Consider the following 27683-nt stretch of genomic DNA (forward strand, 5'->3'; position numbering starts at 1 on the left):
CCCACCCCACCCCCCAGCTGCACACTCCCTGTCTGCTTGCGTGGGCTAACACACCCCCCGCTTAAAAAGTGGGCGAGGGGAGGAAGAGTGGACTCAGTTGTACGTTTTGACACGGTTGGAAGAAAGAACCGGTCCAAGGAGGTTAACGGGTTTTTTCCGCGACTTCGCTCGGTGACGTCGAAGACGACGCGGAGTCGTTCGGTCCGTCGCCCGCTTTTCGACGCGCTCGCGAATGTAGGGAAATGACCGCGAGTGACCTCGAAGCGACTGCTGTGTTGTTTTCAAACGATTTGCACGTTTTATCTTAAAACAATAACATGCACCCGTGATAAAGGTTTTGACCTGTAGGAGGGGTTCGGTTGGGTTCATTTGAGAGGACGGAACGGCTGTCACTACGGGGCTGGCTAAGGCTAATTTAGATCCCGTGTTAGCTTCGCCGCCATTCAATTGCTTAGCCGAAGCTAAGCTAATTTAGCACTTCCCGGCACCCGTAGATGCTTCAGCGAAACTAGGCCAGTTTCTCCGTTTTTTAGCGACTCTCTTCCCCCCTTGTAGAGGCTAGACTGGCGTAGCTATCGTTGCTGCTATGGATAAAGCAAAATCAGTGATGGACAAAAAGGGGGCGTCGGGACCTTTTTGCGTCAGCAACGGCCCGAGTCAGAGGAGCTACAACGGGCACATCAACAGCAGCACCAGCAGCAGCAGCGGCCAGTATGACAACAATCGCCATATGCACCGAGGGGAGAAGGTGGAGTGCAACGGCTCGCCGGCCAAGAAGAGCCGGCTACGGAGAAGGACCGAGTCGATGAGGCGGCACAGACCCCGTAAGTGTGAGAGGAAATGTTTGGTGCATGAAGTCAGGATGTTTACACATCAATGAAACATCTTTTTTTTTGTCATTTTAAGTTTTTAAAAAAAATCAAAATAACATTTATTTTATATACGCTGTGGTTAAATATTCACAGTTTTCTCCATCTCGTTTATTGACGGGCGATGTCGCCTTTTCGGCTCCTATATACGTCGACTGCGTTAGCCGCGTTCTGATTGGTCGACAGCCGGCGGTGGAAAAGCTCCTGATAAGTGGGCTTGGCTTGAAGCGGCCAATCAGCGCTCGACTCTTGTCTCCAGGCTGGCGTATGAATGGGACAAGACCACGCCCCCTTTATTTACTCAGGGCAACGTGAGTGAAAAATCACCCTGCTAAAAACTTTTATCAGTGCAGGATATTGAAAACTGTCAGAGTGAGCATCACACTGGGATGCTTTGCAGTTTTGGTAGTCATACGTGACATTTCTTTTTTTGTTTTATTTGGTGAGCTGATATTTTGCCTCATTATGAAGCTGAGAGATCAGAAGAAACCTGGTGAGTGTTAATTTGTAATATTTCCACACATTTTTTATTGCATCTGCGCTAGGTATTTCTCACCTCTTTAATATTTAACCCACGTTTAATCTAATAACTTTACAGGGTTTAAAGTCTCTTCGGTATGACGCTGCACATATCTTCGAGATGAACAGAGAACAGCTTGTCGTAACAAAACCAGTCGTTATTGTTCAGCCGGCAGAGATTAGCTGCACGTTTAGGGACTTGGTGATAACTGTAGACTGTCAACATTCCTAACTTAAAGGGGGCGGAGAATGTGGGGTGTGTGCATCACATTTTTTTTGTTTCCATTCTCAAGGAAACTCCAGTCACGTTGTGTCTTTTTCAGATTACTCCTGATCCCCAATTTATTTCCTGTGAAAATGATTTGATATCCAAGCGGGTTTTTAAACTTCGTCAAACTGAGGTAGAAATGTGACTGTTGCCCTGAAAATTATTTACTTCTTGTGTGACACCCCATTTCACATGATTTATTGGTTCACATAAAGATTTGCACTCACCAAGCCAATTTTATCGATAATAATAATATGAATAAGAAATGAGAAGCATGAGAAATAATTGCTTAATAAACAATGCAGAAGACCAGAGCATTCCCAATGTATACAAAATGGACTTCCTGGTGATAAATGATGGTTTCAAGAAGATTAGCGATGGGTGTGCATCACGGCAAGCTGTGATCAGCCGGCAAACATGTCGCTCTTACGTAATAGTGGTTGCGGGGTCCCGCTTGCACACCCACCTCCTTTTTTATGGTCATGTTATCTTTGGATGAAGGCCAGTCAGCCGTCCCGATGAACCCGAATGCCACTCAGATCCTTTCGGCGGCAATGTGTGTCCCCTCGAGCGTGTGATTTTTTAACCCCGTTTGTTTCCTGCTCCACTTTTAAGCACAAAAGCCCTTTATTTTATCTCACAGCATCAGCCTTAGGCTGTTTAAATGGCTCAGTATGAAAGAGGAAACTTTATTCTTTTGACCTTTTCTGAAAAGTCTGTAAAATGACACCGGAAAACAATCGCTATTCATACAAACCAGCAAAATAAAATGACTCACACGGATGTAATATGCATGCCAGGCCAGTAGGTGGTAGTGTCAGTATTTATGGATGATGCAAATCAACAGCAATGAAATAATAAATAATTTGGAGAACAGGACCTAAAATTGGTTTTATTTGTAAGTGCAAATTTGGAGTGTAATTAGAATGGCCGCTTCACCCTCGGGTCATGTTGGAACACTCAAGAAGTGGATGAATAATTTCAATTGGTTTGGGGAAAAAGGTGTGTCTGTTCAAAGTTCCAACAGTAAAAAAAAAAGTTGCTTCATAAAGTTAAATGTCAACCAAGCCCGAATCTAAACGTGACGAATGCTAAACTTCATGTACGTCACTTTAATCAAACTTCTTTGGTTTTCTTATCACATGAGTCAAGTCAAAGAGTTAGTTAATTAAAAAGTACAGAGAAAAAAAAAAAACACGTTCATGCCAAGAGGCTGATCAGTAAGCATTGATATAATATGAATCACTTGAGTACTGCTTGTACAGACACACACACACACACACACACAGTCCTTTTAACAACATGAACGTAAGTGTCGCCCATTTCCGAATCTTCTCCCTTGTCATGTTGACCCTTGGCTTGATGACAAAGCGTGCGTGCAGGTGATAAGCGTGATAAATCAGTTTTTGGTTGTTCTTCAAACAAGTTATATTGTGGATTTAGCTGCTTGATTAACTCAATCATAAGCAAGCAACACTGCGGGATTTTAAAGTCAACAATAAAAATGTCTATTGAAGATTTATTGAATGAAAGGTAAAAAGTCATTTAAGTTTATTATTGGATGCTGTTGTGTTATTTGGGGGGGGGGGGCTCATGTTTACAGACCGTTTAGCAGGTCAGTGGGTGAGGGGGCAGTCGAACAAGAGTCGAGGTGACCCGGCCGGGTTTAGAAACGGAACACGGCTCATCCAGTGGCGGCGTCACGAGCAGGAGGTGTGTGACAAGGTGGAAAAAAACATCTCCTGACTGCTCTGTTTCCGTTATGGTGATCATATGGAAAGGGAGTTTCCAGAAACTTTTTCAAATTAACACCTGTAGTTCCCGAAGCCCAAAAAGTTTCCGTTGCTCCAATATTGACATGAATCAAGTTGATGAGTCAATTCGACCTGTTCAGAACTGCAAGTAGTAGCAACTCGACTCTTTCATCATTTTCTGGGTTCATGAACGAAAGATTAAATTAGACCGCGTAAAAATATGAATAAGAGAGAAGCGTAAAATCAACTTGGAGGTGGCGACGGAAAAATGGAGGAAGATTGATGGCTATATGAAAGTGTCTGTCTCCATGCCAACCCGCGCAGTATGTTCTCGCCAACCGGACGAGCAAGTTGCGCTCCTGTTACCCACCGTCACCTCCCTCCCGTGTTATACGACGACAATACGTTACACGATCGCCTTTTGTTATGGCGGAGCTCCAAAACAAATGACGCGTCCTCCTTTTGTCTCCCGGTAGCGTTCCCATGGTTCGGGATGGACATCGGCGGCACGCTGGTCAAGATGGTCTATTTTGAGCCGGTGGACATCACAGCGGAAGAAGAGCAGGAGGAGGTGGAGAACCTCAAGTCCATCCGCAAATACCTTACCTCAAACGTGGCCTATGGTAAAAAAAATATATAAATACTGACTTGACAGAAATTAGCGTAAACGACGTCCCCTCTTCCAGGCAAGACAGGTGTGCGCGACGTCCACCTGGAGTTGCGCAACCTAACCATGTGCGGCCGCACGGGCAACCTGCACTTCATCCGCTTCCCCACGCAGGCCATGCCGCTCTTCATCCAGATGGGCCGCGACAAGAACTTTTCCAGTCTCCACACCACGCTCTGCGCCACCGGCGGCGGCGCCTACAAATTTGAGGAGGACTTCCGCTCCGTGAGTGTTACCTCACACACACACACACACACATACTTCCATGTCCTCACATTGAAACGTGTTACCCAGATGGCCAACCTGGAGCTACTGAAGCTGGACGAGCTGGACTGCCTGATCCGCGGGCTGCTGTTCATGGATCGGGTGGGCTTCAACGGTCACCCGGAGTGCTACTACTTCCACAACCCCTCGGACACGGAGAGCTGCGTCAAACAGCAGTGCACGCTGGACAACCCTTTCCCCATGCTGCTGGTCAACATCGGTTCCGGCGTCTCCATCCTGGCCGTCTACTCCGAGGACGACTACAAGCGTGTCACCGGGACCAGGTCAGTGCATTTGATCGCTTTATTAGGGACAGCTACACAAATGAGATGGGAAAAGCTCTGATTTTGTCTTAGAAAGCTTCAATGTGCTGATTCTCAAAGTGTGGGGCTCCCCCTGGTGGCCCTTCAAAGTATTACTAATAATTGAAAAAAACATTTAAAGTGTAATCCTACATTTTAGGACAATTAAAATGTTTTATGTGCTGCCAAGAAAATACCTTTTTGGCTTAATGTCTATTTTCGATATAAAATTAATTCTATGATTATGATGTAGTATTGCCAATGCGGTATTTTGTATTATATAATAAAGATTTGGTAGGAACACCTCAAAATGGCTTTTGAGATTGAAAAAGATAACGTATCCCCTTAACTGTGAAATGAGTGACTGCTAAAGCTGCTTTGTCACCAAGAAAACATGATAAAGGTGAACATAGTTAACATATTTTGGCCACTCATCTTTATGTAACATCTCCTTGCATTATGCAACAAATAAGATCAGATGAAAGATATTTTTTCCATATATTTTAAATGACAGTAGTATTAGTAATTGTAAATCTATTTTATTGATATAAACTGTGACACCCCACCCCCCCCAGTCTGGGAGGTGGTACATTCCTCGGCCTTTGCTGCCTGCTGACGGGCTGCGAGACGTTTGAGGAAGCTCTGGAGATGGCGAGCAAGGGCGACTCCACCAACGTGGACAAGTTGGTCAAGGACATCTACGGCGGCGACTACGAGCGCTTTGGTTTGCAGGGCTCGGCCGTGGCGTCCAGGTGAGTTGAGTGCAACCACAGAAAACCGAAGCGCTTTCCAATCTCGATATAATAATTAGGAAGCTAATTCTGCAAAATCTGCAACTCACTTCAACATACACTCTTAAGCATCAAGCAAACTCAATTCATATTGAGCAAGATTACAAATGGAAATGCAATTTTTTTTTAAGATTTCAAGGTACACAACTCAGACCTTTTTCCTGTTAATCTGCATTCAGCTCAGATCAAAGGTTAAGCCGTAAAGCAAAAGTTTGACCAAAAGAAGTCGTTTTTATCTCCCGCCGTTATCTGTTACCGTGTCAAAAACAACACACGCCATCACACGGAATATGATTTTCTTCAGTTTCGGTCACATGATGGGCAAAGAGAAGCGCGACACCATCAGCAAGGAAGACCTGGCGCGGGCCACGTTGGTCACCATCACCAATAACATCGGCTCCATCGCGCGCATGTGCGCCGTCAATGAGGTAATTGTGGGGAAATTCACAACAATGAATCTTCCAAATGCACGACTTGTGACTTTCTGCGCTCGGTGAGCTTCTTTACAGTGTTGTCTTGTGGCAATGGCGATCAAGCAGCATTGTACAGGGCTATCACGGCACGCAGAGCCGCAGCAAACGAATCGTACCATTGGTACAGTTGTTGAATTTTCACCTGTTTTCATATTGCTTTTGGAGATCCATCCATTGCCCTGGATGTGCTCCTCATTCCTCAATCTGCTCTTGAATTAGCTCACCCACACCACCATGTGGCGAGGAAGTGGCATTGACACATGTACTATATATACGCATATAAACTGCATCAAACTTTTATTATTGCTTCGATAGTAACACGATTTTTTTTCTTTGCCTGACAGAAAATCGAGCGTGTGGTGTTTATGGGCAACTTCCTACGCATCAACACGGTGTCCACCAAACTGTTGGCCTACGCTATGGACTTCTGGTCCAAAGGACAACTGCGAGCGCTCTTCCTAGAGCACGAGGTAAGAAGTCACATTTTAACAACATTAACTCTTATATAAGTACGACTTGCTCTCAAGCATTCCAAAACATGTTTAAACATAACACAAGGCAACAAAAGACACAAAACTTGCACCGCTAGCTAACAAATGAACCAAAACACATTTGGCCGGTTTCCCTCAGGGTTACTTCGGAGCCGTCGGTGCTTTGATGGAGCTTCTCAAGACGACCGAAGACCCATGAGTGGCCTCTCGCCCTCCAACGCTGTGATGTCATCAACTCTGGAAAAGCTGCGAACGCCGCAGAGGCTGCTAAAGGAATTATTACTACAAGACACGAGGAGAAAGCAAGAGGAACTGGGGAGAAGCCATCGGGTGATCGCATGTACATAGCCTTCAAAGCGTAGAGGTTGTAATCACTAATTTATGCTAATTGACTTCTTGCCTGAGTTTTTGATGATGAGCTACTGTAGCATCTGCACCCCCCTGAAGAGGGAGCGTCTATTTATGATAAGAGGAACTCAAACAGAGGATTAGCCAACATGTGGCTAAGATCATGCAAAGGTTGCCCCTCTGTGGTCAAATAGGAATGTCATTGCCTAAGGCCTTTTTGCTTTTTTCGTTTCGCTCTGTGTGGACCAACCTTACGTCTTCTTCCGAGCTACGCTTCAGGTAGCATCTCTTCCGCATGTCTTCGCCTTGTTTATCGGCCGTTTCTCGTCACCCACTCGGACCAAGACGTAGATGTCCGTGTCCTAATATTTATAGACCTGTCGCCAAACCAATGTCCAGCAGTTAACAAAACGGTCAAGCCAACGAGAATGGGAACACGAGCAGGAAGTAGAAAGCCCGCCAAAGTAAATCATAGTAACCATGGCCTTCTGCATCCATGCTAAAAGTGCAGCTAACCATTGAGCAGCTCGCGCAAATTGCTAACCAAGTAGCTAAAGGTTTGGTCAGTCATCCTGTTAAAGCGACTGCAATGGGAACAAAACCTGGAAGTCAACAACACTAAACATGGCCTTCAGTGTCCACTTGACCCGAAATGCTAAAAGTGGACCATCTCAAGCTCCTCTGCCACTTTCTTACGCCTTCTTGTCACGGTTCTTTGTGCTATCTACCCTTTTGTTAAATACTGTTGAAATATTATCATGGACCCTCTTTTTAGAATTTTAAATTAGCTCGAGAATTGTTTTTTTTATCAAATTGTTTCCCTCCCAGGTGGTTGATTTGGTCAGGTCTGAATCCAGGAAACAGTTTTGCGGAACTCCGCTAAAGAAATCAACCATTTTCCTTACACCTTCTGTCTTCTCTGTGCCACCTCATCCAAATACTTCTGTAATGTCTCTTGACAACACATTCTAGCGTAATTTTTTAGCATTTAGCATTAGCACTTACATTTGTTTTCATCAAACTGTAGTTCTTACCCCCTACTGGTATAGTTCATTGGTCTTGTAAGAATTTTATTATGAGCCAAAATTTTGTGATAATCACCGCGGTAGTTAGCATTAGCATAGCATCTTTGGCAGGTCAAGACGTACCCTTAAAAATGCACCCGGCTAACTTGACGGTACTCCACGGCCTTGCTTGATTATCCAATTTCAGTTTGTTAGCGCTAGTGGAACGTCTCAAAGGTTTCACACCTGTTAACCATCAGCCAGAAACTGATAAAAAAAAGAACTAACCAACAGATTCTCTTCACTGCTTTTTACTTTTTTGTTTTTTTTGTGGTACTGGTTGCCTTGGTGGCGCTCGAGCGTGTCCTCGAACCCCGACCCCTGTTTGCATCCATGCCTTCATGTTGTAACCTCATACGTGTTCCTCACGTTGTTTTTCACTTCAGTGTCTTTTGCTGTTGCACACAAAGAGTCCTCAAAACCGTTTGTAGCAGAGCCGTAACGGACGATCCTTACAAACGTTGGCAACCTAACCTTTTTACTCATCTGTTACGGCTCTGACGCTAACTCCGACGTGTATGCAATCGTTGTCGGTGTGAAAAGTGAGTCAGGTCTTCCCAACCCGGTCCCACCGCCTTCCCGGCCTTACGCAATCTCGCCTTTGTTACGGCTCTGATACTACCTCCAAAGCCGGAATATTGCCGAATAGATTTTTTTCCCCTCATTCCATGTCAGCGCTGTAAACCCCACTCTTGTTACGCAGTGGTACTAAAATTTGAAAAACCTCAACATTCATCGGATACTGTACATACAACTGGATTGTTTTATTGGATTATTCTTGTTATTAATATTTAATTGTTTGTTTGTTTTCATGTTGGTTTACAAGTTCTGTAAAGACTGCGAGCATGTGGTGCATCGGAACCGCAAAATGTCTTCCCAGGCGGCCATTTTGTGGTTAAAAACACCAAGTACACTACAGATTATTTATGGTTAATATATAATGTAAAACTCGCAGGGTTTTTCCTAGCTCAAATTGAGGCTGAGGTGGTCCCACTCTGATCAAGTATTTACATTTATTTTTATTTTTAACATTTCTTTAAACACACCACCTGCCTTCATAGATACTTCAAATACTTGTGCGTATTTTCTTAGACACATTGGCAGTAGGCAAGAAAATTATTTTAGCAGTATTTCATTTATAAATAAATGGTGGTTGGGGAATAATTAGTTTTCATGATGTCAGTGCCCTAAATTAGGAGATGGACACCTCAAAGTCTTGTGCTGGAAAAATCCTGCAATTTAAGGTACAACTTATACAAGCTCTTGATGATTTAATGTTAAATAATAACGCTAACAAATTATTTAATTTTTAGTGTTTCTTTTCCTATCAAACCTTAAGATCTGTGATTATTTGTGTTAGCAACAATGCTAACTCAAAAAAGTGCTGGGACCATGCCTATATTACAAAAATAACTTTTGCCCATGCGCTACTTGGCTATGCAGTTAGCATCCTAATATATGGAAGCAGTCTGAGCATTTATTTGATAAACTTGATATCCATTTAAGGTCCATGTACTTTGACCTTTGCTAAAAAATGGCCAGTTGGATATGCAAACCTGACAGTAAAAAGAGAGGTCCTGCTGATTTTTAATTGTTTGCTATTTGAGGCGTTTTTAATTTTTTATTTTTACCCATTCAACACCAGTTAGAGTGGACAAATGTTTCACGATGAGCACTTTGTATCTGGGTCGACCTCGCTTGTTGTGACTTTATTGCCTCTTGCACAACTTGAGAAAGATTTTACTTTTTTTTTTTTTTTTTTTCCTTGTTGGTTGTCATAAAAACATCCCGTTGACCAGTCCAAGCCTTTAAACTAGTGATACTGAGGAGAAAACGTTCATTTAAATGATTGTCTGAAATGCTTGATATGTTTAATTCGTTGTGTATGTGTATATATAGACAAAAGAATTTTTTTTTTTTTGTAAATATGAATAATAATGATCTATCCGACACCAGCAATTTTTCTCTCATTTTAACTAGGCAAGCTTTCACATACATCGTCTGTATTGTAATACGAGTGATAGAGACACTAATTGACAATAGTGAAAAAAACATGAGCGATGCGAGCAGTGTCTCTGGAAGTATGACGATATCCTACGATTATTTCAACGATACAAATCGGTATCATGATACATAATTTATATGATTGGGTGGGGAAAAATAGAGTATAATAAGTCAATAGGAGTTACAAGGGAAAATGCACGATATTTTTATTCACTGTTCAAATTGTGTCAAATACGGTGATTGCACGAGAAATTCATCGTAAGAAAACGACATAAGATTGATTGTATATATATGGATCCATATAAAAATACCAGTGTGATATAATGGAAGGAAACTAATTACTAAAAATGAAATCTTATCGTTACAACTAATGAACTAATGAAATCAGTAGTTTGACGATACAGCTCCACACAAATTCAATTTTAGCATTTATTTTGGGTAATGTAAATTTGACATGCTTGTGAAAGCTGCCGCTGGTTGTTTCGTCATTTCTTCTGCTTTTAACACAAAAAAAGAAAGAAAGAAACTATGCTATGTGCAATGCGTATGTAATGGTGTGAATAACACTTTTTCTCAAAAGGAATAAAAGTGAAACTGGATGAATTCTTCTCAGTGTTTATTCACCCATTGTGGCCTTTCCAATACCAACCATATTTTGTTCTTTATTTATTAATTTTTTTTTTTTCAACAATAATTTCAGCAAGCTAACTTTTTTCTTTGTTTGAAGCATGCTTAGCAGGAGTCAAAGTTAAGGTCTGATAAAACGGCTAAGCTAATGACAACGCACACAGTATAATGGGGTGTTGTGCAGAATGTAGGGATTCTCCTCCCACTTTCTCACTGACACACACACACACACACACACACACACACACACAGATATATGTTGTTTGCTCAGCTACAAGTGTTGCAGAACACCGCGGTGTGACAGCAGGCCCAGCGAGACTGCACTCCTCAAGGTCTCTGGAGGTGTGATGCCGGGAAACTGTAAGTTAAAAAACAGCTATTGTTATTCATATAAAGTTTTTATTATTATTGTTGTTAAGTGAGGTTTTTTTTTTCCAAGGCTAATTTGAACACTTTGCAAACTTTTTGCAAAAGTAATGCTCACTTTTTGCTGTGTTGTAATACTGTGAGGTGTTACACATTTGCTAGGATTTCTTTTTTTTTTTTAACCAACACTTGTTAATCAGCAAGTGTTTTTTCCACAGTTTTCTTGGTAACTAATTCATTATTTTGCACCTAGTAGCTAGATTTATATTAGCTTTCTGGTTCTCTTTCAGTATGTAACAAAATCCTAGTTTCAAGTCGAATAAGTTTGTTATTTTTTCTCCTAGACAATTTCTTTTTCCTTGTCCTCCTGTGGGACAAAATCAGGAGAAGTTAATATTTGTCTTCAGACGGCTGTACTAAATAATTTCATTTAATTTTGATTTTGATAATGGGATTCAGTATATATTTAGTATTTAGATTTAGCAAGATTTATTACCAGGTTGACTTTGGGTAACTAGATTTCTTGGCTTTAAATTGGTAGCTGTATTGTATATTGCTTTATATATCTTGGTTGGCGAGATTGAAATTAGTATCTTGAAAGGTGTGCTACAACTAGTTGGCAAATTAGCTAACTAGCTTCGACTTACATTTATTCATTTCAACATGGGCGCTAGTTTTAGGTTTGTAAAATACAGATCGCTGGTTAGATTTACATTAGAACGAAGAACGTTTTCTTATTAGTTTCATCTTATTTACCCGTTTGATGCATATAAAAAAGTTTCAATGACCCAAGCCTGAAATGAAAGAAAGTCAGCCATTTTGTTTTTCAGAAATGGTCAGGGATTGTACCTCAGCAAACATGCCACTGTCTGAAAATATATCTAGACATATGGTCAAGTGCAAATTGCTAAACTTTTGTTTCCCACATCATCTAATCTGGGCAGATCATTGTCTCAAAAGAAGTCCTTGTGTGTGTCAGTGTAAGCAGCCTCCACGCCAGCTGTGCTCTATTTGCGTTGCGGCCTTTCAGAAGAACTCACATCACGCATGAGCTCCAAGAATCCACAACAACACACGTGCACGTGTGACAACTCAACATAAAAGCAAGCATGTTGGAAAAGGATTTAATGCTGTGATGAAAGTGTTAGCTACAGTGGAAGGGTCAAAGTTCACTTTTTTTTTTTTTGCTTTGTCATCTTTAGCCTCAAAATGTTACCCATGCAGTAAAGTTCAAACTTGTGTCGATTGACAGAAGTGCTGAAGACAAATTCTGCAGACGTTGTACTTCATCTTTAAAAACAAACACCAAAAATTATCAAATGTACTTTATGGGGAAAGCCAAGTCAGATAAATTGTGAGACAAGCTACCAATTCAAAGCTAATAAAGCTAGTTAGCGACCAAGCGGAAGCTAGCTTAGCTTTTAATGTAAATATAGCTAGCTAAAAGATATGTTAATTTAGCTGATGAAGAAAAAAGTACTATAATAATAATAAGAAGAAGAAATTCCATCAAATTAGTTATGTGGTTGTCTGTTTCTGTAACTTTACCTCCTAAGTGTCAAATCTCCTCATAAAAAAGACAATGAGTGTGCACTTGTTTTTCAGATAAAAATAGACCGCTGCACAAATTCGTGGAAAGGGCGTCAAACTTCAAAGTATTGATACTGTATTGTTTGTTTGTGTGGGTCAGTGATAAACCGTAATCTCGTCCATTCTTGCTAGCCGCTAGGTTGTTGCATAAGTCTCTCGCCGTATCGCTTGCTAGTCCTTTATGCTTTTATCCTTTTATTATGTCAGCTTTATTTATGCTTTTATCCTTTTTTTTTTATGATTTTGTCATATATGTCGTATAGGCCGCACTCTGTTGAAACTTGATAAAGACTTCCGTGTCCAAATCCTGCCCAATATGTGACACTTGAAAGGAGGATGAATAAAGTCAATGCAAAATGAAGCTAATGAATTAACAACTGGAATGTTTGTGTGTATGTGTGTCAGAGAAGCTAAGGGCGAAGGGGCCACTGATGACAACTAGGCCCGTAATTGGTCGGTAGCCATGGCTGTCAGCGCGCAGGAGAAGGCTCGCCCGGGCCGCGGCCAGGCGACCGAAGAGGGCGGCTGGGGGTGGATGGTTGTTGCGGCCTGCTTCCTTGCAACCATCTGCATACGTGCAGTCACCAGGTGTGTTTGCATTGCGTTCAAATTTAAAAAGTATATATTTCTTTAACATCGCCATAGTTGTAACTTTATTACCACCACTAAATTCACTTCGCAGGAGTACATTCCTAAACAGCTTAGTGTTTTGTTTTTTTTAATCCACTAAGACTCTAAATTCCTCATGAGGTATTTCCATGTTGACATTTTTGTTTTTTTGCAAAGTCAGCACAATTCCCGGACTCAAAGTTATACGGCCTATGTTGATTTTGTTGAGGAACACGTGTGATGCTGCTTTTCCAGAAGTGGTCGATCTCCTTTTAAACCCGAAAATAAAGGCGTCAATGAGTGGCAGGTGTCTTTGATGACCTCATTTTTGACTTGTCCTTATCGTCCACAGCGGGCTAGCAGAAGAAATGACATTATATAAGCGTGCTTATGCAAGGCTCAATATAAGCAAGGCCTCACAGTTTGCGCACTTTCTGACCTCACACGTTGCTGAGTACAAACAAAACGTGAAAGGATAGCATGCAATGAGGAAACAATACTGGTGCTGTGCTTACAGAAATAAATCAAACAACACATCAAAATTAAAATATTATATTTGATATTGGTCTGTCAGTACTGTGCTTTGAAAGACATTGGTATTTAATACTATTTTTGATACTCATGCGTGACATCAAGGATATTTCAAAACACGTTAAAATATTAGATAAAACAGAAATCTTTTATTAGCCTGTACGAGCGGTTAAAATTGCCTCCTATAAAGTCTGCCTAGCAACAAGCTACAAAAAAAATCCCAGCAGTTAAATTGATCTAAATGACTGCTCAGGGGATTGTTGATGGACCAGTATCAATAAAGGTTCCTGTGCTATATTTATTTTTTTAAATTAAGAATGATGATGTCCACTGTCCCTGTGTCCAGATGTGTTTCCTTGTTCTTCGTGGAGTTTCAGCTGCACTTTGAGCGAGATTATTCCACCACGGCCTGGATCCACAGCCTCATTGATTGCACCACTATGCTCTGCGGTATTACAACACATCATTTTTATTTGAAAAGTGATTTAAAAACAAAAAAGTATTTTAGCTTGCTTAATTCAGACATGTGTTTCCAGCACCTCTGGGTGGTTTCCTTGGCAACCGCCTATCATGCAGAGCCACAGTGATGCTGGGGGGCCTCTTGTCCTCGGTGGGTCTGGTCATCAGCTGCTTCGCCTCCAGTCTGGAACATCTCTACGTCTCGCTGGGCATCCTCACAGGTACGGCCTCCGGCGTCAGGTATTGTGTTGTCTTGATACTTGATTTTTTTTTAGGTTTGGGCTTTGCTCTGAGCTACACTCCTTCCATCGCCATGGTTGGCCGCTACTTCAGCAAGAGGAAAGCTTTGGCGTACGGCATCGCCCAGTCTGGTGGGGTCCTCACTGTGTTTTCCCGCCTTTCCACCACTCGGCTCTGTCATTATCGTCACATTCTGCCATTCAGGCAGCGGCATCGGGACCTTCATCCTGGCTCCGGTAGTTCAGCTGCTCATCGAACGTTACTCGTGGAGGGGGGCCATGCTGGTCTTGGGGGGCATTGTTTCCAACTTGTGTGTGTGTGGAGCCTTGATGAGGCCGGTGGTGGAGTCCAGCCAGAAGCAAAGGTGGGATGGCTATGAAAAACCTGTTAGGCCATTTGGAATACCTTGGATTGAAATAAACCTGAATAATACTTGATTTCCTTATAAAGGATGCCAGATGAATCCAACAAGGAAAAAGAAGAAACCAAAGAAGTCCCAACAAAGATGCCAGAAATCAGCACGCTCGGCTACAGTGAAGGACTACTGATTGCTAACAGAGCGCTGAGAAACTGCCAACTGGAGAACAACAAGCTAGCCAAGGTTGACAAGCTAGCTCAGGCTAACATGCTAGCCTTTATGTCCAGCGGGCCCGATGCCAGGATAACGGATCACAAGCTAGCAGAGTGCCTTTTACTTAGCAACACGCTAACGGCAGCCTTGCTCGAGGAGGTAGCCGAGACAAAGCTCGCTAGCACTGTGGAGAGTCGTAACTTGTGCAACAAAATGGCTGCCGCAAAGACGGAAGTCGTCCTTTCTGAACCGTTGGTGAAAACTAACGTCCCAAGAGATCGTTGTTATTGCCTCCAGCCAGGAGAGGACTTTGGCTTCCTAGTAGCTCCGGACTTCCTGGTTTTGTGCCTGTCCTTCTTGTTCCTGGCATATGGCTGCAGTACTCCTGTGGTCTACCTGGTCCCTTATGCCCTTAGTATAGGGGTAGAGCAAAAGCAGGCCGCCTTCATTATGTCCATTTTTGGAATCAGCGGCATTGTGGGTAACATTACCTTTGGTTGGATCACAGACAGGAAGTAGGTAGTGGCTTAAAACCTTTTGATAATACTGTCAACAAAAAGCCAATAATGACATTTGATACCGCTGTGTCCTTTGCAGGTGTCTGAAACGGTACCGTATGCTAAGCTACATGCTAGCGATAGCAGTAGAAGGCCTGAGCTGCCTGTGGGTTCCACTCCTCCACTCCTTCGCCCCGCTGACCATGTTCGCCGTGGTCTACGGTTACTTTGACGGTGCTTATGTGGCACTCATCCCTGTGGTCACTTCGGACGCCGTGGGCTCCGCTTACCTTACCTCAGCCCTCGGCATGGTCTACTTCCTGCATGCTGTGCCTTACCTCGTCAGCCCACCCATAGGCGGTGAGACATTGGCGATATTTAATTAGTAGTCTAGTCATTTATTGTGTTGTTGAAAGGAAAATACTGTACAAAAATTTTTTTGGTCAAATACACAAATGGCAAAATCATTTTAGATACACATTTGACCTCAATATGAAGTGTGTTTTTCTCCAGGTTGGTTGGTGGACATGACTGAAAACTACACAGCGACTTTCTTTGTCAGTGGTGCTTCCTACATTTGCAGCGCTGCCATTCTAGCGGCGGCCATATTGGTCCGACGGGCCCGTCGGTCAGGACCAAAGGAGCTCTGCTCAAAATTTGCCACCACCACCTCCACTGTGTGTCATCACGATATCATCTAAGCACTCTGATGTGTATATTTTGTAATAACCAAATACCCGTATTTCTTTTTTTTACTACAACTCTGATATTTTTGTATACACAACTGTGTTGTGTATTGATACCGTACTATGCAAGACTAAGATACAACATAAAAATAGATGATACTGGTATTGATCCTGAACTGTGAGAAATAACAATACCACACATCAGTATTAATGTTACCGACATATATATATGATATGTGACAAAACAAACAATAATTGATACCTGTTCGACTACTGCTACGACTAAGTTACATAAAATATACAATACTTGACGCTGGTGCTTTGATACTTGGACTGTGAACAATATTGATACAATTGATCAAAATATCTATTTGTTATCAGTGTAACAATACTGTGAGTGACGAGTATTGATATTTGATAGTGGTGTATTGATTATTATACTGTGAGTGATAAGGATTTGATATATCAAAAGGACGTGATCCTGGTGTATTGCTGCTAAGTAATACGAAACATGGCATATCGGTATTTAGTATCTGCGTATTGATACTGTACTGTATTTTTGTTTCAATTCATTTATGCAACTACTATACATGTATGTACGTGAAGGAATAAATGAATTCATGGGACCAAACATGTAAATTAATAAACCCTGTCCATATGTTGTGTTTCATGATAGTATTAAGGGATTATGAATTTTTACTACAATGTTTAGTTTGCTGACAAAATATAGTTGAAAAAAGTGAACTATTTGTTTCTCACAATGATTAGTGGAAAAATATATTACTGTAATTTACCGTTTTATTTTATAATCTAACAATATTTTCAAATAATAGTTTGAAAATATTCCTCCATGCATCAGTTACACTTTTGTCCAGCAGACGGCAGTGTATACAAGGGCTGGACCTTGAAGTGTCGAGTGATGTCACATATAATCGACCATTTCCTGGCGCTTACCTATGACGACGATGACGTCAGGACTCGGAGATGATGGCTGAATTACTAATCGCCTAAAACACCCACAGGAGGACTAACGTGATTTAACTGGACAGGTATAAGTTTATCAGTGTCACTTTTTGTTATTAGGTAGTTGTTAATGGTGTGATTATTGTTTGGACGGGCTAAATGCCTGTCTTGCCAGTAGCGATCCATCAAATTGCCTTTGACAAAATGGCAGAATGTAAAATGTGTGGGATTAAATGTTGGTTTCTTTACTTTTCGGATTGTTATTACTTATTTAATAAAAAAAAGTCTGCTTTCGAGATGTTTGGTGGTAGTCCTATTAGTGTGTTGACTTGATTTGAGGGTTTTCATACAGGCAACAGGACACCTGTCAATCACCAGATTAGTGGCCATGTTAAGATTCTTAAAATCGGAATTTGCTTAAAATTTCCAAGATTAAATGATTGACATGAAATGATTATTAAAATGCACTTTTAAAGACGATTCAAGTGGTAGAGATTTGGCTGTGACAAATATTAAAGAACGTTAGGATTTATTATATAAGTGTGAAAATGCATTAATATTTGCTCAACAAAGTCAATGTCATTTTAGCTGGGAACTTTTTGTTCAATTCAAGTATCGTTAAGCTTTCACTTTTCTATTGTTATTGTTTTGTCGGACTGTTTGTGAAATGACCAAACTAATATTTGGTGTCTCCTTCAAGTGAATGAGTGAATGGAGCCAGACATCCTGACTGATCAACGCCCAGCAACTTCATTGGACGATGACATCAAGGAGGCGGGATCAGACAAGGAAGAGTTCCGGGGATTCTCTCCTGGCCTCGTCGTTTCCGCTATTCCGGCGTCCCACCTCAAGTGCAACTTTCTTCACCAAGTGGAACCGCCTGGAGGGCCGCTTTTGCCCCTTACTAACGGGATCCGCCACACCCCTGAGGAGGAGGCCGGATTTGCCGATTTTGCCGTATTTGCGGAGCAGACGACCCACCCGTGGTGTTGCGGCTTCTCGGGTGCTACGACACCCTCGATTGGGCTGAGGGAAGCACGAGACATCATCATGGACTCCGAACCCGCATCATCCCACCACCGCCTTCATCTCAGGACTCAGAATGTTCCTCAAATGCCCCCCACCTGTGATGATCAGGACTCCCTCTTGATGGAAGAACCGTCCGAGGGCTCGGAACCCAACGTGTCCTCGCTTACCTCCTACGGGGATCACACCGATGATGACGATGATGATCGCATGGTCGAGGACAGGTGTGCTGCATCTCAGGAAACATGTCCTACCTCCAAGCAGTCCTCGCAATTCCTTCCCGACAACTCCCGGGGTCCGCCGAGTCTTCCACCGAGTGAAAGCTTTGCAGACTTCTGCTCAGCCGCTACGCAGCAAGATGGCGGTGAAAAGTGGGCTGACTTTAAAGACCAGAGCAACCACACGCAACAAGTAGGTCGACCTCAGGTGGTCTAAGGGTTAGGAACAGTAACGCCATTTTTCTTTCCTGTCCACTAGCTCCTCCAGGTGTCATTTCCTGAGACTGTGGGCAAGGAAGAGAAAGAGGAAGAGGAGGTGCCCAGCTTGGAAGCACTGCTTCATCCTCAACATCAACCTGTCTGTGAGGAAGACACATTTGAGCGGTATGACCCAAAAAAATAAAAGCCCTTTAGGAAAACATTTGAGATTTATTTCCCTTCTTGAAAAGTTTTCAAAATAATATCAAGTTGTGTTTAAAACCATCTCCGCTCTTATTTTTGCCAGTCCCCGGACTGTCTTGTGGCTCCCTCACCAGGACGTGCACTGCGCCGCAGGCCTGAAGTTCCGATGGGGCACCTCCCACGCCAAGAGGACTCTGCTCAGGTGTCTCGGTGTAGTTTCCGGGAACATGGTAAGTTCATGTCGTTACAGTCGTCGCTGTTCCCATCTGTGTCAAAACGGTACTTTTTTATTTTTATTCCAGGAGTCCAGGAAGGACTGTTATCTGGGGCACACCTACAAAACCCAAACACTCAATCAACTCAATGCTGCAAGTATGTGTAATTATTCATTTCAGTTTCGTGGAGGCCATGCCAACTTAATTGTTGTCATTTTTTTCTCTTGTAGAGGAGAAGCCCAGGACTTAAGAGCTCTCAGGTGGTCCTCCTTCTCTTCTCACTGTGTTCCGTCCCTGCAAGCAGAGGTTGGGGAAAGTTGTCATGGTAACGCTGTGCACAGTGTGAAATGACTAGGATTTGCACTTTTTTTTTTTTTTCTTTATCTTTCCTGGGACCTGGGACTGATCCTATGAATGAATTTATTTAAAAGAAACCACACAACTGTGACAGGACTTAATGCAAACTCAAAAATGGTGCGACTCAACTTTATCAGGTGTTATTTATTTATTTTGTTTATTTATTTAAGTCCTATTTATTCATCATTCCCTGACCACTGAAGTATTAAATGTACAAGCATATTAACTCTGTAACTTCCTAGTGTGTTGTCATAAAAAAGTTCCTCTTGTTGTAAATATGATCTCCATCCATCTCCTTGTTAATCTGTGCATTTTATATGCCACCAATTGCATCCCAAAAACAATTTTCATTTTTGGACCTATTTTTCTTTGACAAATGTTTTTTTCCCCCCAGGTCTTCAGGGTTACTGCTTGAATCAAAATGGAATGCAATAAAGATATGTGATGCAAAAGTGTAAATAATGAAATAAATCAGATGATACTACCGAATTGTTTCACATCTATCTACTACATTTCCGCAACTTCGTGCATGGGTTGTTTTTTGGGCCTGTTATAGTCTCCATTTCAAAATTCAATTTTTGGAACCAACTTCCATTCTGCATTTATTTTACCCAAATAGTCCGCTGTTTGTGATTTATTTCTACGCATATTTTTCTGATTTTTTTTTTTTTAAATGTCCCACACAAAATAAACAAGTATACATTTGCACGCACCACACACACACACACGTACACACAACCCGGATGAGCCCTCGTCTCTTCCGCCTCCTTTCGTCCGGGCTGGCGTGGCTTCCTTCCGGGCTTGCCGAAGAAAAGTTACGGGGAGGTTCAGTGGCAACCGGGGCTTTAGACAGAATGGACAGCCATGGACGGAAAGTGGTGGTGTGTGACAACGGCACCGGAGTGAGTTTCGAATCTCGTCCCCTTGTTTAGTTCGATCGTCGCCATTTTAACCGTTTTGCCAGAATCAGGAAGTAGAGCCGCTGTGCTAACTGGGCGTGTAGCTAACTAGCTGGGCTAATTTTCATTCATCCAGACGTGACATGGAAACGACATTTAGCGACGTCGCTATTATTACCCCCTCAAACCGAATACAGCAATGTAACATCCGTAACATAATGTCGCCAATGAAATTAAAATCGAAATAAAGAAAAGTGTGTAGTATTCTACCCACTGATACGACTGCGGCTAGCCACCTAGCTTGCTAGCTTTCCAGCTGTCTGTCTGCTGTTTTTCGACGGGCTACGGAAACCTTTGATGTGCTTTAACGTCAGGATAACGTCCACGTCATGAACTTAATCTTTCTAGCGCTTATTCTAACTTGTTAAAAACTCTATAAATCATCTTTTGAGGAGTATTTAATATTTTATAGCAGCGTAGTTGTCTAGGCCGTGTCAGGACAATTAAGGTTTAATCGTTTTTCCATCCGCCAGTTTGAGTTCCTACTATTAAAACTGCTGATTTAGTTTTTTTCATCTAAGTTTTGTGTCACGATACTAATAATAATAGTCATAATAATCTCAATAATACGCTTTTTTTGTGTGTGGGGAAAGACCCACCAGGAAGTGGCCGATTTGCTAAATCATTACCGATTCCACATGTACACGTCGTACCTGCGCTTTAAGGTATCGTTTTATTTGAGTTAATATTTTCTCATTGTAGTTTTGTTTAATTACAGAGTTAGTAGCCGGCCAATTAGCATGTTGCTACGTGGTATGCATTACTGCGGTGTGCAGGAATGTCAGAGTTGACTCTTTCAAAGAAGAGACTTCCTCTCATGCTGCTTGTCAGCATTGAAACAGGATGTTGCAGAAAATAAGCCGTAAAAGGTCTTCATCGGTACACTTTTTCAAAGGTCTTTTTTTTTTAAATCAAAAATGTTCTCTTCACCCTCACAGATTTTTTTTCTTCATATTTTCAGGTGTGGTTGTTAATGGAAGGAAAAGACAAAAACGAAACTTGTGCTTTTAAATTCTACACGAGGACTTAAAGAACCAAAATGCTGTTTAAACATGTTATTTTAGAAATATAAAATAAAAGAAGAACCTGGTGAATAATAGAAGAGTGTTACTGCACTAAAGGATGCACAATGGCTGTCTTGATTTGATCTTGATTTGATGGTGATAAACTTAATTTTGATTCTTTTGAATGTGAAGAAATTGACAAAATGGCAGACATTGAATATTCCTTTTTGTTTGGTCATGGTTTTCCTGGGGCAGTATGGACTGGGAAGATAATCTCACCCCCTTCCCAAATGACATTTATTGTAGTTTAAACTATAGCTGCACCAATCACTTCATGTTGTAATTCTTAAACACTGTTTCCTTTTGCACCTTTTTTTGTTTTGTAGTTTGTCAAGTGCGGCTATGCTGGCTCCAACTTTCCAGAGCACATCTTCCCCGCCTTGGTGGGCAGGCCCATCATTCGCTCAACAGCCAAAGTGGGAAACATTGAGATCAAGGTACACAACGCCTCCTATTTATTTTTCTCACGTAAATGGAAAAACGACAATTGGTTAAACAACAAATGTCCAGTTTTTGGTCTTATTGTGGTTTTATACGCACAAACCTCCTCTCCCTCCATGTTTCCCCTCCGTTGAAGTAGAATTCCCAAAAGATGGTAAGTCTAGGTCGGCGTGTTCTCCTTTGCATCATCATCTTACCTGCCTGGAATGTTGTGACCACTTTCTTCGTTCTTTTCCCTTTCTACTCACACGTTGAAGCCGTCGTCGTGACTGAAGTGGTGAAGCATTGTTTGAATTTGTATTTTGAGTGAGTGCCAAACTGCTCCAAAGTTAGTTTTACCGATGGACACCAAATTGGGTGGCTGTAGAATTGATGAAAAGGTCAGAACATCACCTGATTATAAAACAGGATGTTGTCAAAGCTTCCTCATTTTTTTACCCTTTTTACAGGAGAAATGACAAAAACCACAATCGCAAAGTCTAAACTCATTAAAATGGCCGCCATAGTCATCTGCTTGAAAGTTGCCAGATGCAATGTTGGGACTGGCTGCACAGAGCTGATGAGCATCATTGAAACTAAAAAAAATATATTTTGCGCATGCCGAGTGATGGTGCAATGCCTGCTGGGTAATGGAGTTCAAAGGCAAGCATCGGCGTGATGTTTGACTACCGGTTGGAGTTCTGATCTGAAATACTCACAGCTTACCTGGTTGCTCTTAAGATGAATTTGGACTTTGAAATCAAATGTTAACCTTTTTCAGGATTTGATGGTGGGGGACGAGGCCAGCGAGCTGCGCTCCATGCTGGAGGTCAACTACCCCATGGAGAACGGCATCGTGCGCAACTGGGACGACATGAAGCACCTGTGGGACTACACGTTCGGGTCCGAGAAGCTCAACATCGACACGCGCAACTGCAAGATCCTCCTCACCGAGCCCCCCATGAATCCCACCAAGAACCGGGAGAAGATCATCGAGGTAGGCCAAAGCCCAGTTTATTTATATCCGAGGTTAATTGGTGTCGCTGTACATGGGGGAGGAGCTAAGTTTAGCTTCTTTGCGGAGCTCTGTAAAAGGCGCCATACATGTCTTGCAGATGATGTTCGAGACGTACCAGTTCTCAGGCGTCTACATCGCCATTCAAGCCGTGCTGACGCTGTACGCTCAAGGTAAGAACCGAGACGTTCGTTCCGGCCGAGCGGTTGAAGGACAGCGGCTTATTAGCGAGCGCATGGTCGCCACGTTTGTTTGGACAGGCCTTCTGACCGGCGTGGTGGTGGACTCTGGCGACGGCGTGACGCACATCTGTCCCGTGTATGAAGGATTCAGCCTGCCACACTTGACCAGACGTCTGGACATCGCCGGGCGGGATATCACCCGCTACCTCATCAAGGTAGATATATGGAGTTTAAATATTTTTTTTTTTTCCATTGCTCTTCTCATGGACGTTTATTTTCTCTGCAGTTGCTGCTTCTGCGAGGCTACGCCTTCAACCACTCGGCCGACTTTGAGACAGTGCGCATGATGAAGGAGAAGCTGTGCTATGTGGGCTACAACATAGAGCAGGAGCAGAAGCTGGCGCTGGAGACCACCGTGTTGGTGGAGTCCTACACGGTAAGAGGGGTGGCTGGCACAGCGTGGCTTTTGCACGGCTGGTCTTTCCGGCCGTGTCATGTGGCCGACTGGTTTGTTTGGTGCACAGCCAAAGCGTTCAAATCATCACCACACGATTCCTTCAGACGTGACAAATTCAAATGTTCCAGTCCAGCTGCTCAATGCCACGAAATCTGAGATTTTATGTACCACTGCATTTACAAAGAGACATCAGTGCATAAAAAAAAGGAGGCTCGTTTGTAATTTTGTTCAACATAAACGCAGCTGTGTGTCTTTTTTTTTTTAAATTTTATTTATAGTTTGACAAGCGGCATGTTTGTAGCCTGGTGTTTACCCATTTGGATGACAAATGACCTCTTGGCTTAAAAGCACGGGTTTATATAACAAGCGTGCACTCTTAATTAATGGCCTTTGTTGCGGGGGCCGCTGTAAAGTCGAAATTCAAACATCTGGCAGTCGGCGCGGTGGTGCTCCTCCGCCAGTCTTGCTTTTCTTTCCGATGTCTTTTTTTTTTTTTCCCCCTTCTCTCACTCTCCAGAACCACAGAATCCAAAAGCATGCCTTGGCTAACTGGTGTTGTGTCTCTGAGCTCACTGTGACCGCATGTGTGTGTGTGTGTGTTTGGGTCCCCTCGAAACAAGGAGGGCAATGTGAGTGCGGCCCGTGGAGCGCCCGTGGACCGCCCGTGGCGTCATTTCCTGCGTAGCCACTTTTGCAGCAGTGGCGGCGGGCGGCTTCCTTTGGCTACCCTTGCGGCTCAATGAGGCCTTTCTATACACTCGCACACACACACTTGTTCAGGTACAAGTTGTGCTTTAGCGTCGACACTTTAGTCCGACCAAAATCTTTTGCTAAAAATAGCTCGTGAGCAAATTGATTTGAGTTAGGAGCTTTGTCACGGATTAAATCAAATTTGTAAGCCAAACTACCAGCGTATTATTTTTAGACGAGCTAATTTTGCTACCTGTATGAGTCCCTGAAGAGTTTTTCTGATTCTTTATTCAAATTCAAACTTAATTTTTTTTTACGCGTCTTCCGTCTGCAGCTCCCAGACGGCCGTGTGATCAAGGTGGGCGGCGAGCGTTTCGAGGCGCCCGAGGCCCTCTTCCAGCCTCACCTCATCAACGTGGAGGGCGTGGGCGTGGCCGAGCTACTCTTCAACACCATCCAGGCAGCTGACATCGACACCAGGTGAGCCCGCCGCTGCCACCTATATGTGACGAGCGGGAAAAAGATTATTTTCAACAAAAATCTTTCTCACCAGGCCCGAGTTCTACAAGCACATTGTGCTGTCGGGAGGTTCCACCATGTACCCGGGGCTGCCCTCGCGACTGGAGAGGGAGCTCAAGCAGCTGTATCTGGAACGTGTGCTCAAGGGGGATGTGGATAAACTATCGGTGAGAAAGAAATCCATTTGTGCTTCTGCTGTCATAATAATTAAAACTTAAGTGAAGTATAGTGAACCCCTTGCTAACACCCACCATGCGTCATAAACATAAATATGGTTTTAGTTCCCGAAAGTTGCTGTTTCATCCCAAAATGTAATCATAACACCCGCCACACATTTTAAACGCAGTAAATTTGCCTCGTGTAAATTCAACTGGTGCAGTGCACTTGTCTGCCACCAGGTGGTGCCCTGAGCCCAATGCTTTATTTACTCAGATTTAGTGTGTAGGTGGTGATAAAAATGCTGTTTTCTAGCATGACTACTATCTAATTAACTAGTTCAGTGCTAAATAAGTTAATCACTCTTCATGTTAAAATTGGTAAAACACTCATGATTAAATGTAATCGTGTACTGCGACTGTTAAAATGATGATTGCTACTTAAAAACATGAATCCTTTTAGCCAAAGAAGAAGCAGTAGATGAAAATAAGTAAAGGAAGGTGTAATTTAAAACATACATGTGACCTCATGGGTGTTTGTTTGGTGCTTGCAAATATAGAGGTGCCGTTTTAATACATGGAGGTTAGAATAGCACAAACAGGTGATCGGGGCCAGAATCCAGATCAATTCAGACCCCCTTATAGTTTGGCGCTACTTTCAAAATTGCAAGAAAATAATGTGAGAATTCTGAAGCATGCCATCTCATCTGACGGTGATGTTTGCAAATCAGGAAGTGCGCTTGACATTCACTTCCTGTCTCTTTTTTTTTTTTGTGTTAACAGAAATTCAAGATCCGCATCGAAGACCCTCCCAGGCGGAAGCACATGGTGTTCCTGGGCGGGGCGGTACTAGCTGACATAATGAAGGACAAGGACAACTTCTGGCTCACCCGCGAGGAGTACCAGGAGAAGGGGGTGCGCGTTCTGCAAAAGCTGGGTGTCACTGTCAGATAAAAACACACACACACACGAAAAAAAAAAAAAATCTATTTATCCTTCTCCTCTTTCCGCCTTCACCTCTCCTCTTTCTCGCTGTCGCCTTTCCCCTTTTCCGCCTTCACCTCTCCTGGCAAACGGTTCCATCTTTTTTTGCACAATTCCCGGTATAACGTTAAAAATATAAGGTTGATGTCCCCGCCAATTCACGGAGAAAGTCGGGGACGTCTCGAAGGGAAGCCTACAAGTTTTTTTATATCACAATCAGGGTCCACCCAGCGTATTTTCTTCCCCCCCGTGACTAATCACATTTTTATAAACCATTTTTTTTTTTGGAGAGGGGTGACTTTTCTTTTATTGCGGGTTTTTCAGTTGCTTTCCCCTCGCCATTGTTGCAGTGCACTACTACCATTGTGAATGGAGTGTAACCGTGGTAACAGAAGTTTGCTTTTAATGAAGTCCAACTCCCTTCTAAGCAGGGTTTCCCTCCCAAAAATTTGGGCCCATCCTCGGAACGGTGGCGCCGAAACCCAAATTTGGAAACTTCTTCGGAACACTTGCCAACCATATTGTAAAAAACATTAAATAAAATATTATGTAGGACATGCGTAGAAATTGATAACTGGAGCGTTATCGCTAATTGAAGGAACCTGAAACGTTGGCGACATACAAGGCTTCGAGATTACCGAATTTGTCGCTAAACTACGCTAATGCAATACTAATGTTGGAATAACAGTATTCGTATCAATTCACTTTCCGACCATAAATATTTGAAATCCAATAAAAAAACACGATGTTAATTGTTTCACGATGTAAACTAATTATCAGATTTGTGAATTCACCCAAAAAAGTGACCCCCGAACGGTTTGCCGAATTGATAAAAATGTACGACCCATGGAAAAATTATGTTATTTTGGGAAACCCTGTCTTAAAGGAGAACATAGGTAAAAATGAAAGACGACCAAGAATCTTACGACGATTCATTTGTGTGATGGTACTTTCCGGCATGAGGGGGCGTTTAATCTGCCTTAGTGTTGATCAAAAAGGCCTGCTGTTGTATATTTACTCGAAGCGCAGCAAATCACAGAAGGTTTAAATGGAAAAGGCTGTTTTTGAGATTTTTTTTTTTGAGACCCCCCCCCCTCTGGCCTGATCAATACTCGAGGCACTTCACCAAGATTGTTTGGGGGGGGTGACGGTTGATAATGATTCTTGGATTGTATATTTTTCTTTTCCTCCTTTTCCATGGATGTCTTATCCAGTGCCAAGTGCAGTTCATGTTTTGTTGTACGTCTCTGCTGGCTTTTTATTTTGTTGTCGCCACCATTTTGTTTTGACTCTGTTGTTCATAGCATAACTGCCTAACGCTGATTTAAATAAAGAAAAGTGATTTATAAGGATGCCTGCCTCGCTTTTTATCAGTTACTTGTGTATTTAACGATCTAGCCTTTCTCCGGCCATTGTTCCATCGGTTCATTATTCCTCTATTGTTTCATCCTTCCTTAATCTATTCCAGTCATTCCTCCAGCTCCCATTTATCATTTCACCAATCAATGATTTGATCCATTGATCATGTCTATCCCTTCTGTCATTCATCCATATATTGCTCACATATATCCTTAATTCATCCATCCCATCTTGTTTCCTCCATCTTTCATCTGTCAATCCGTCCACTGTCATCGGCCATTTATGCAACTATCGCTTATCCATTTATTGCTCCGTCCATCCTTCATGCATCTCTTTTTTTTTTTTTAGCCATCTCTGTATCTTTCTACCTCTCTATGTATCCATCCATCTCTTGGTAGACATTTGAAGTAAACGGGAGGTGGAGGAAATGGAAGAGTGGCGCCAGCAGAGGAAGAGGGTGTCTTTTCCTTGTCTGTAATAAAATAAAAACCAGAAGAAAGCCCTCTCCAGCCTTGGTTCCATTTTAATCCCTCTACTCCTCCTGCCACTTCCCCGGCGGCCGTGATCTCTTACCTCCCGTTTGAAGTTTCCCTCTCCTCAGACAGGAAGCGGGGAAGGTCATTTGGCAGTGGAGCGACTTGTTGCCAATTATTATTCTACGATTGCACCTTTTTTTCCCTCATCATTTGGAAAAGTAAATAGAATGTT

General features: G+C 42.5%; 4 protein-coding genes across 6 annotated transcripts; all 4 read left to right on the top strand.

The window, feature by feature from the left end:
- The first annotated feature begins 19 nt into the window (after positions 1 to 19).
- Positions 20 to 9384, top strand: pank1a (pantothenate kinase 1a). 2 transcript variants are annotated; one of them, XM_049736831.2, is made up of 8 exons: positions 20 to 824; positions 3887 to 4033; positions 4097 to 4302; positions 4372 to 4625; positions 5219 to 5395; positions 5739 to 5862; positions 6252 to 6377; positions 6538 to 9384. In XM_049736831.2, the coding sequence occupies exons 1-8, from the start codon at positions 587 to 589 to the stop codon at positions 6595 to 6597; spliced, it is 1332 nt and encodes a 443-aa protein (XP_049592788.1). In that variant the 5' UTR covers positions 20 to 586; the 3' UTR covers positions 6598 to 9384. The 2 variants fall into 2 exon arrangements, with proteins under 2 accessions (XP_049592788.1, XP_049592789.1); XM_049736832.2 differs by lacking the exon at positions 20 to 824 and adding an exon at positions 1191 to 1362.
- Positions 9385 to 10662: 1278 nt separating this feature from the next.
- Positions 10663 to 16637, top strand: slc16a12b (solute carrier family 16 member 12b). Of its 2 annotated transcripts, XM_049736829.1 has the most exons (9): positions 10663 to 10801; positions 12803 to 12985; positions 13884 to 13987; positions 14074 to 14217; positions 14272 to 14367; positions 14441 to 14600; positions 14687 to 15322; positions 15405 to 15664; positions 15818 to 16637. In XM_049736829.1, exons 2-9 carry the CDS (start codon positions 12861 to 12863, stop codon positions 16003 to 16005), a joined length of 1713 nt encoding a protein of 570 aa, XP_049592786.1. In that variant the 5' UTR covers positions 10663 to 10801; positions 12803 to 12860; the 3' UTR covers positions 16006 to 16637. The 2 variants fall into 2 exon arrangements, with proteins under 2 accessions (XP_049592786.1, XP_049592787.1); XM_049736830.1 differs by lacking the exon at positions 10663 to 10801 and having other exon boundaries at positions 12702 to 12985.
- Positions 16638 to 16785: 148 nt separating this feature from the next.
- LOC125978919 (aftiphilin) lies at positions 16786 to 19660 on the top strand. Its single transcript, XM_049736835.1, has 6 exons — positions 16786 to 17039; positions 17654 to 18390; positions 18457 to 18581; positions 18703 to 18829; positions 18902 to 18971; positions 19045 to 19660. The coding sequence occupies exons 2-6, from the start codon at positions 17665 to 17667 to the stop codon at positions 19062 to 19064; spliced, it is 1068 nt and encodes a 355-aa protein (XP_049592792.1). The 5' UTR covers positions 16786 to 17039; positions 17654 to 17664; the 3' UTR covers positions 19065 to 19660.
- Positions 19661 to 19904: 244 nt separating this feature from the next.
- Positions 19905 to 26968, top strand: LOC125978916 (actin-related protein 2). Its single transcript, XM_049736833.1, has 9 exons — positions 19905 to 20073; positions 21521 to 21631; positions 22396 to 22611; positions 22730 to 22802; positions 22890 to 23026; positions 23098 to 23247; positions 24293 to 24438; positions 24512 to 24644; positions 25416 to 26968. Exons 1-9 carry the CDS (start codon positions 19915 to 19917, stop codon positions 25584 to 25586), a joined length of 1296 nt encoding a protein of 431 aa, XP_049592790.1. The 5' UTR covers positions 19905 to 19914; the 3' UTR covers positions 25587 to 26968.
- The last annotated feature ends 715 nt before the right edge of the window (positions 26969 to 27683 follow it).

The sequence above is a fragment of the Syngnathus scovelli genome, chromosome 12 (assembly GCF_024217435.2).
Source record: "Syngnathus scovelli strain Florida chromosome 12, RoL_Ssco_1.2, whole genome shotgun sequence".
Classification (NCBI taxonomy): domain Eukaryota; kingdom Metazoa; phylum Chordata; class Actinopteri; order Syngnathiformes; family Syngnathidae; genus Syngnathus; species Syngnathus scovelli.

What these genes read in the sequence shown, in the direction of transcription:
- pank1a (XM_049736831.2), top strand. Translation starts at nt 587, where the DNA reads ATGGATAAAGCAAAATCAGTGATGGACAAAAAGGGGGCGTCGGGACCT. An exon ending in TTGAGGAGGACTTCCGCTCC is followed by an intron (nt 4,303 to 4,371) that starts GTGAGTGTTACC and finishes CGTGTTACCCAG; the next exon opens with ATGGCCAACCTGGAGCTACT. An exon ending in AAGCGTGTCACCGGGACCAG is followed by an intron (nt 4,626 to 5,218) that starts GTCAGTGCATTT and finishes CACCCCCCCCAG; the next exon opens with TCTGGGAGGTGGTACATTCC.
- slc16a12b (XM_049736829.1), top strand. Translation starts at nt 12,861, where the DNA reads ATGGCTGTCAGCGCGCAGGAGAAGGCTCGCCCGGGCCGCGGCCAGGCG. An exon ending in GAGTCCAGCCAGAAGCAAAG is followed by an intron (nt 14,601 to 14,686) that starts GTGGGATGGCTA and finishes TTCCTTATAAAG; the next exon opens with GATGCCAGATGAATCCAACA. An exon ending in CGTCAGCCCACCCATAGGCG is followed by an intron (nt 15,665 to 15,817) that starts GTGAGACATTGG and finishes GTTTTTCTCCAG; the next exon opens with GTTGGTTGGTGGACATGACT.
- LOC125978919 (XM_049736835.1), top strand. Translation starts at nt 17,665, where the DNA reads ATGGAGCCAGACATCCTGACTGATCAACGCCCAGCAACTTCATTGGAC. An exon ending in AGAGCAACCACACGCAACAA is followed by an intron (nt 18,391 to 18,456) that starts GTAGGTCGACCT and finishes CCTGTCCACTAG; the next exon opens with CTCCTCCAGGTGTCATTTCC. An exon ending in GTGTAGTTTCCGGGAACATG is followed by an intron (nt 18,830 to 18,901) that starts GTAAGTTCATGT and finishes TTTTTATTCCAG; the next exon opens with GAGTCCAGGAAGGACTGTTA.
- LOC125978916 (XM_049736833.1), top strand. Translation starts at nt 19,915, where the DNA reads ATGAGCCCTCGTCTCTTCCGCCTCCTTTCGTCCGGGCTGGCGTGGCTT. An exon ending in ACCGGGAGAAGATCATCGAG is followed by an intron (nt 22,612 to 22,729) that starts GTAGGCCAAAGC and finishes CATGTCTTGCAG; the next exon opens with ATGATGTTCGAGACGTACCA. An exon ending in GCAGCTGACATCGACACCAG is followed by an intron (nt 24,439 to 24,511) that starts GTGAGCCCGCCG and finishes CTTTCTCACCAG; the next exon opens with GCCCGAGTTCTACAAGCACA.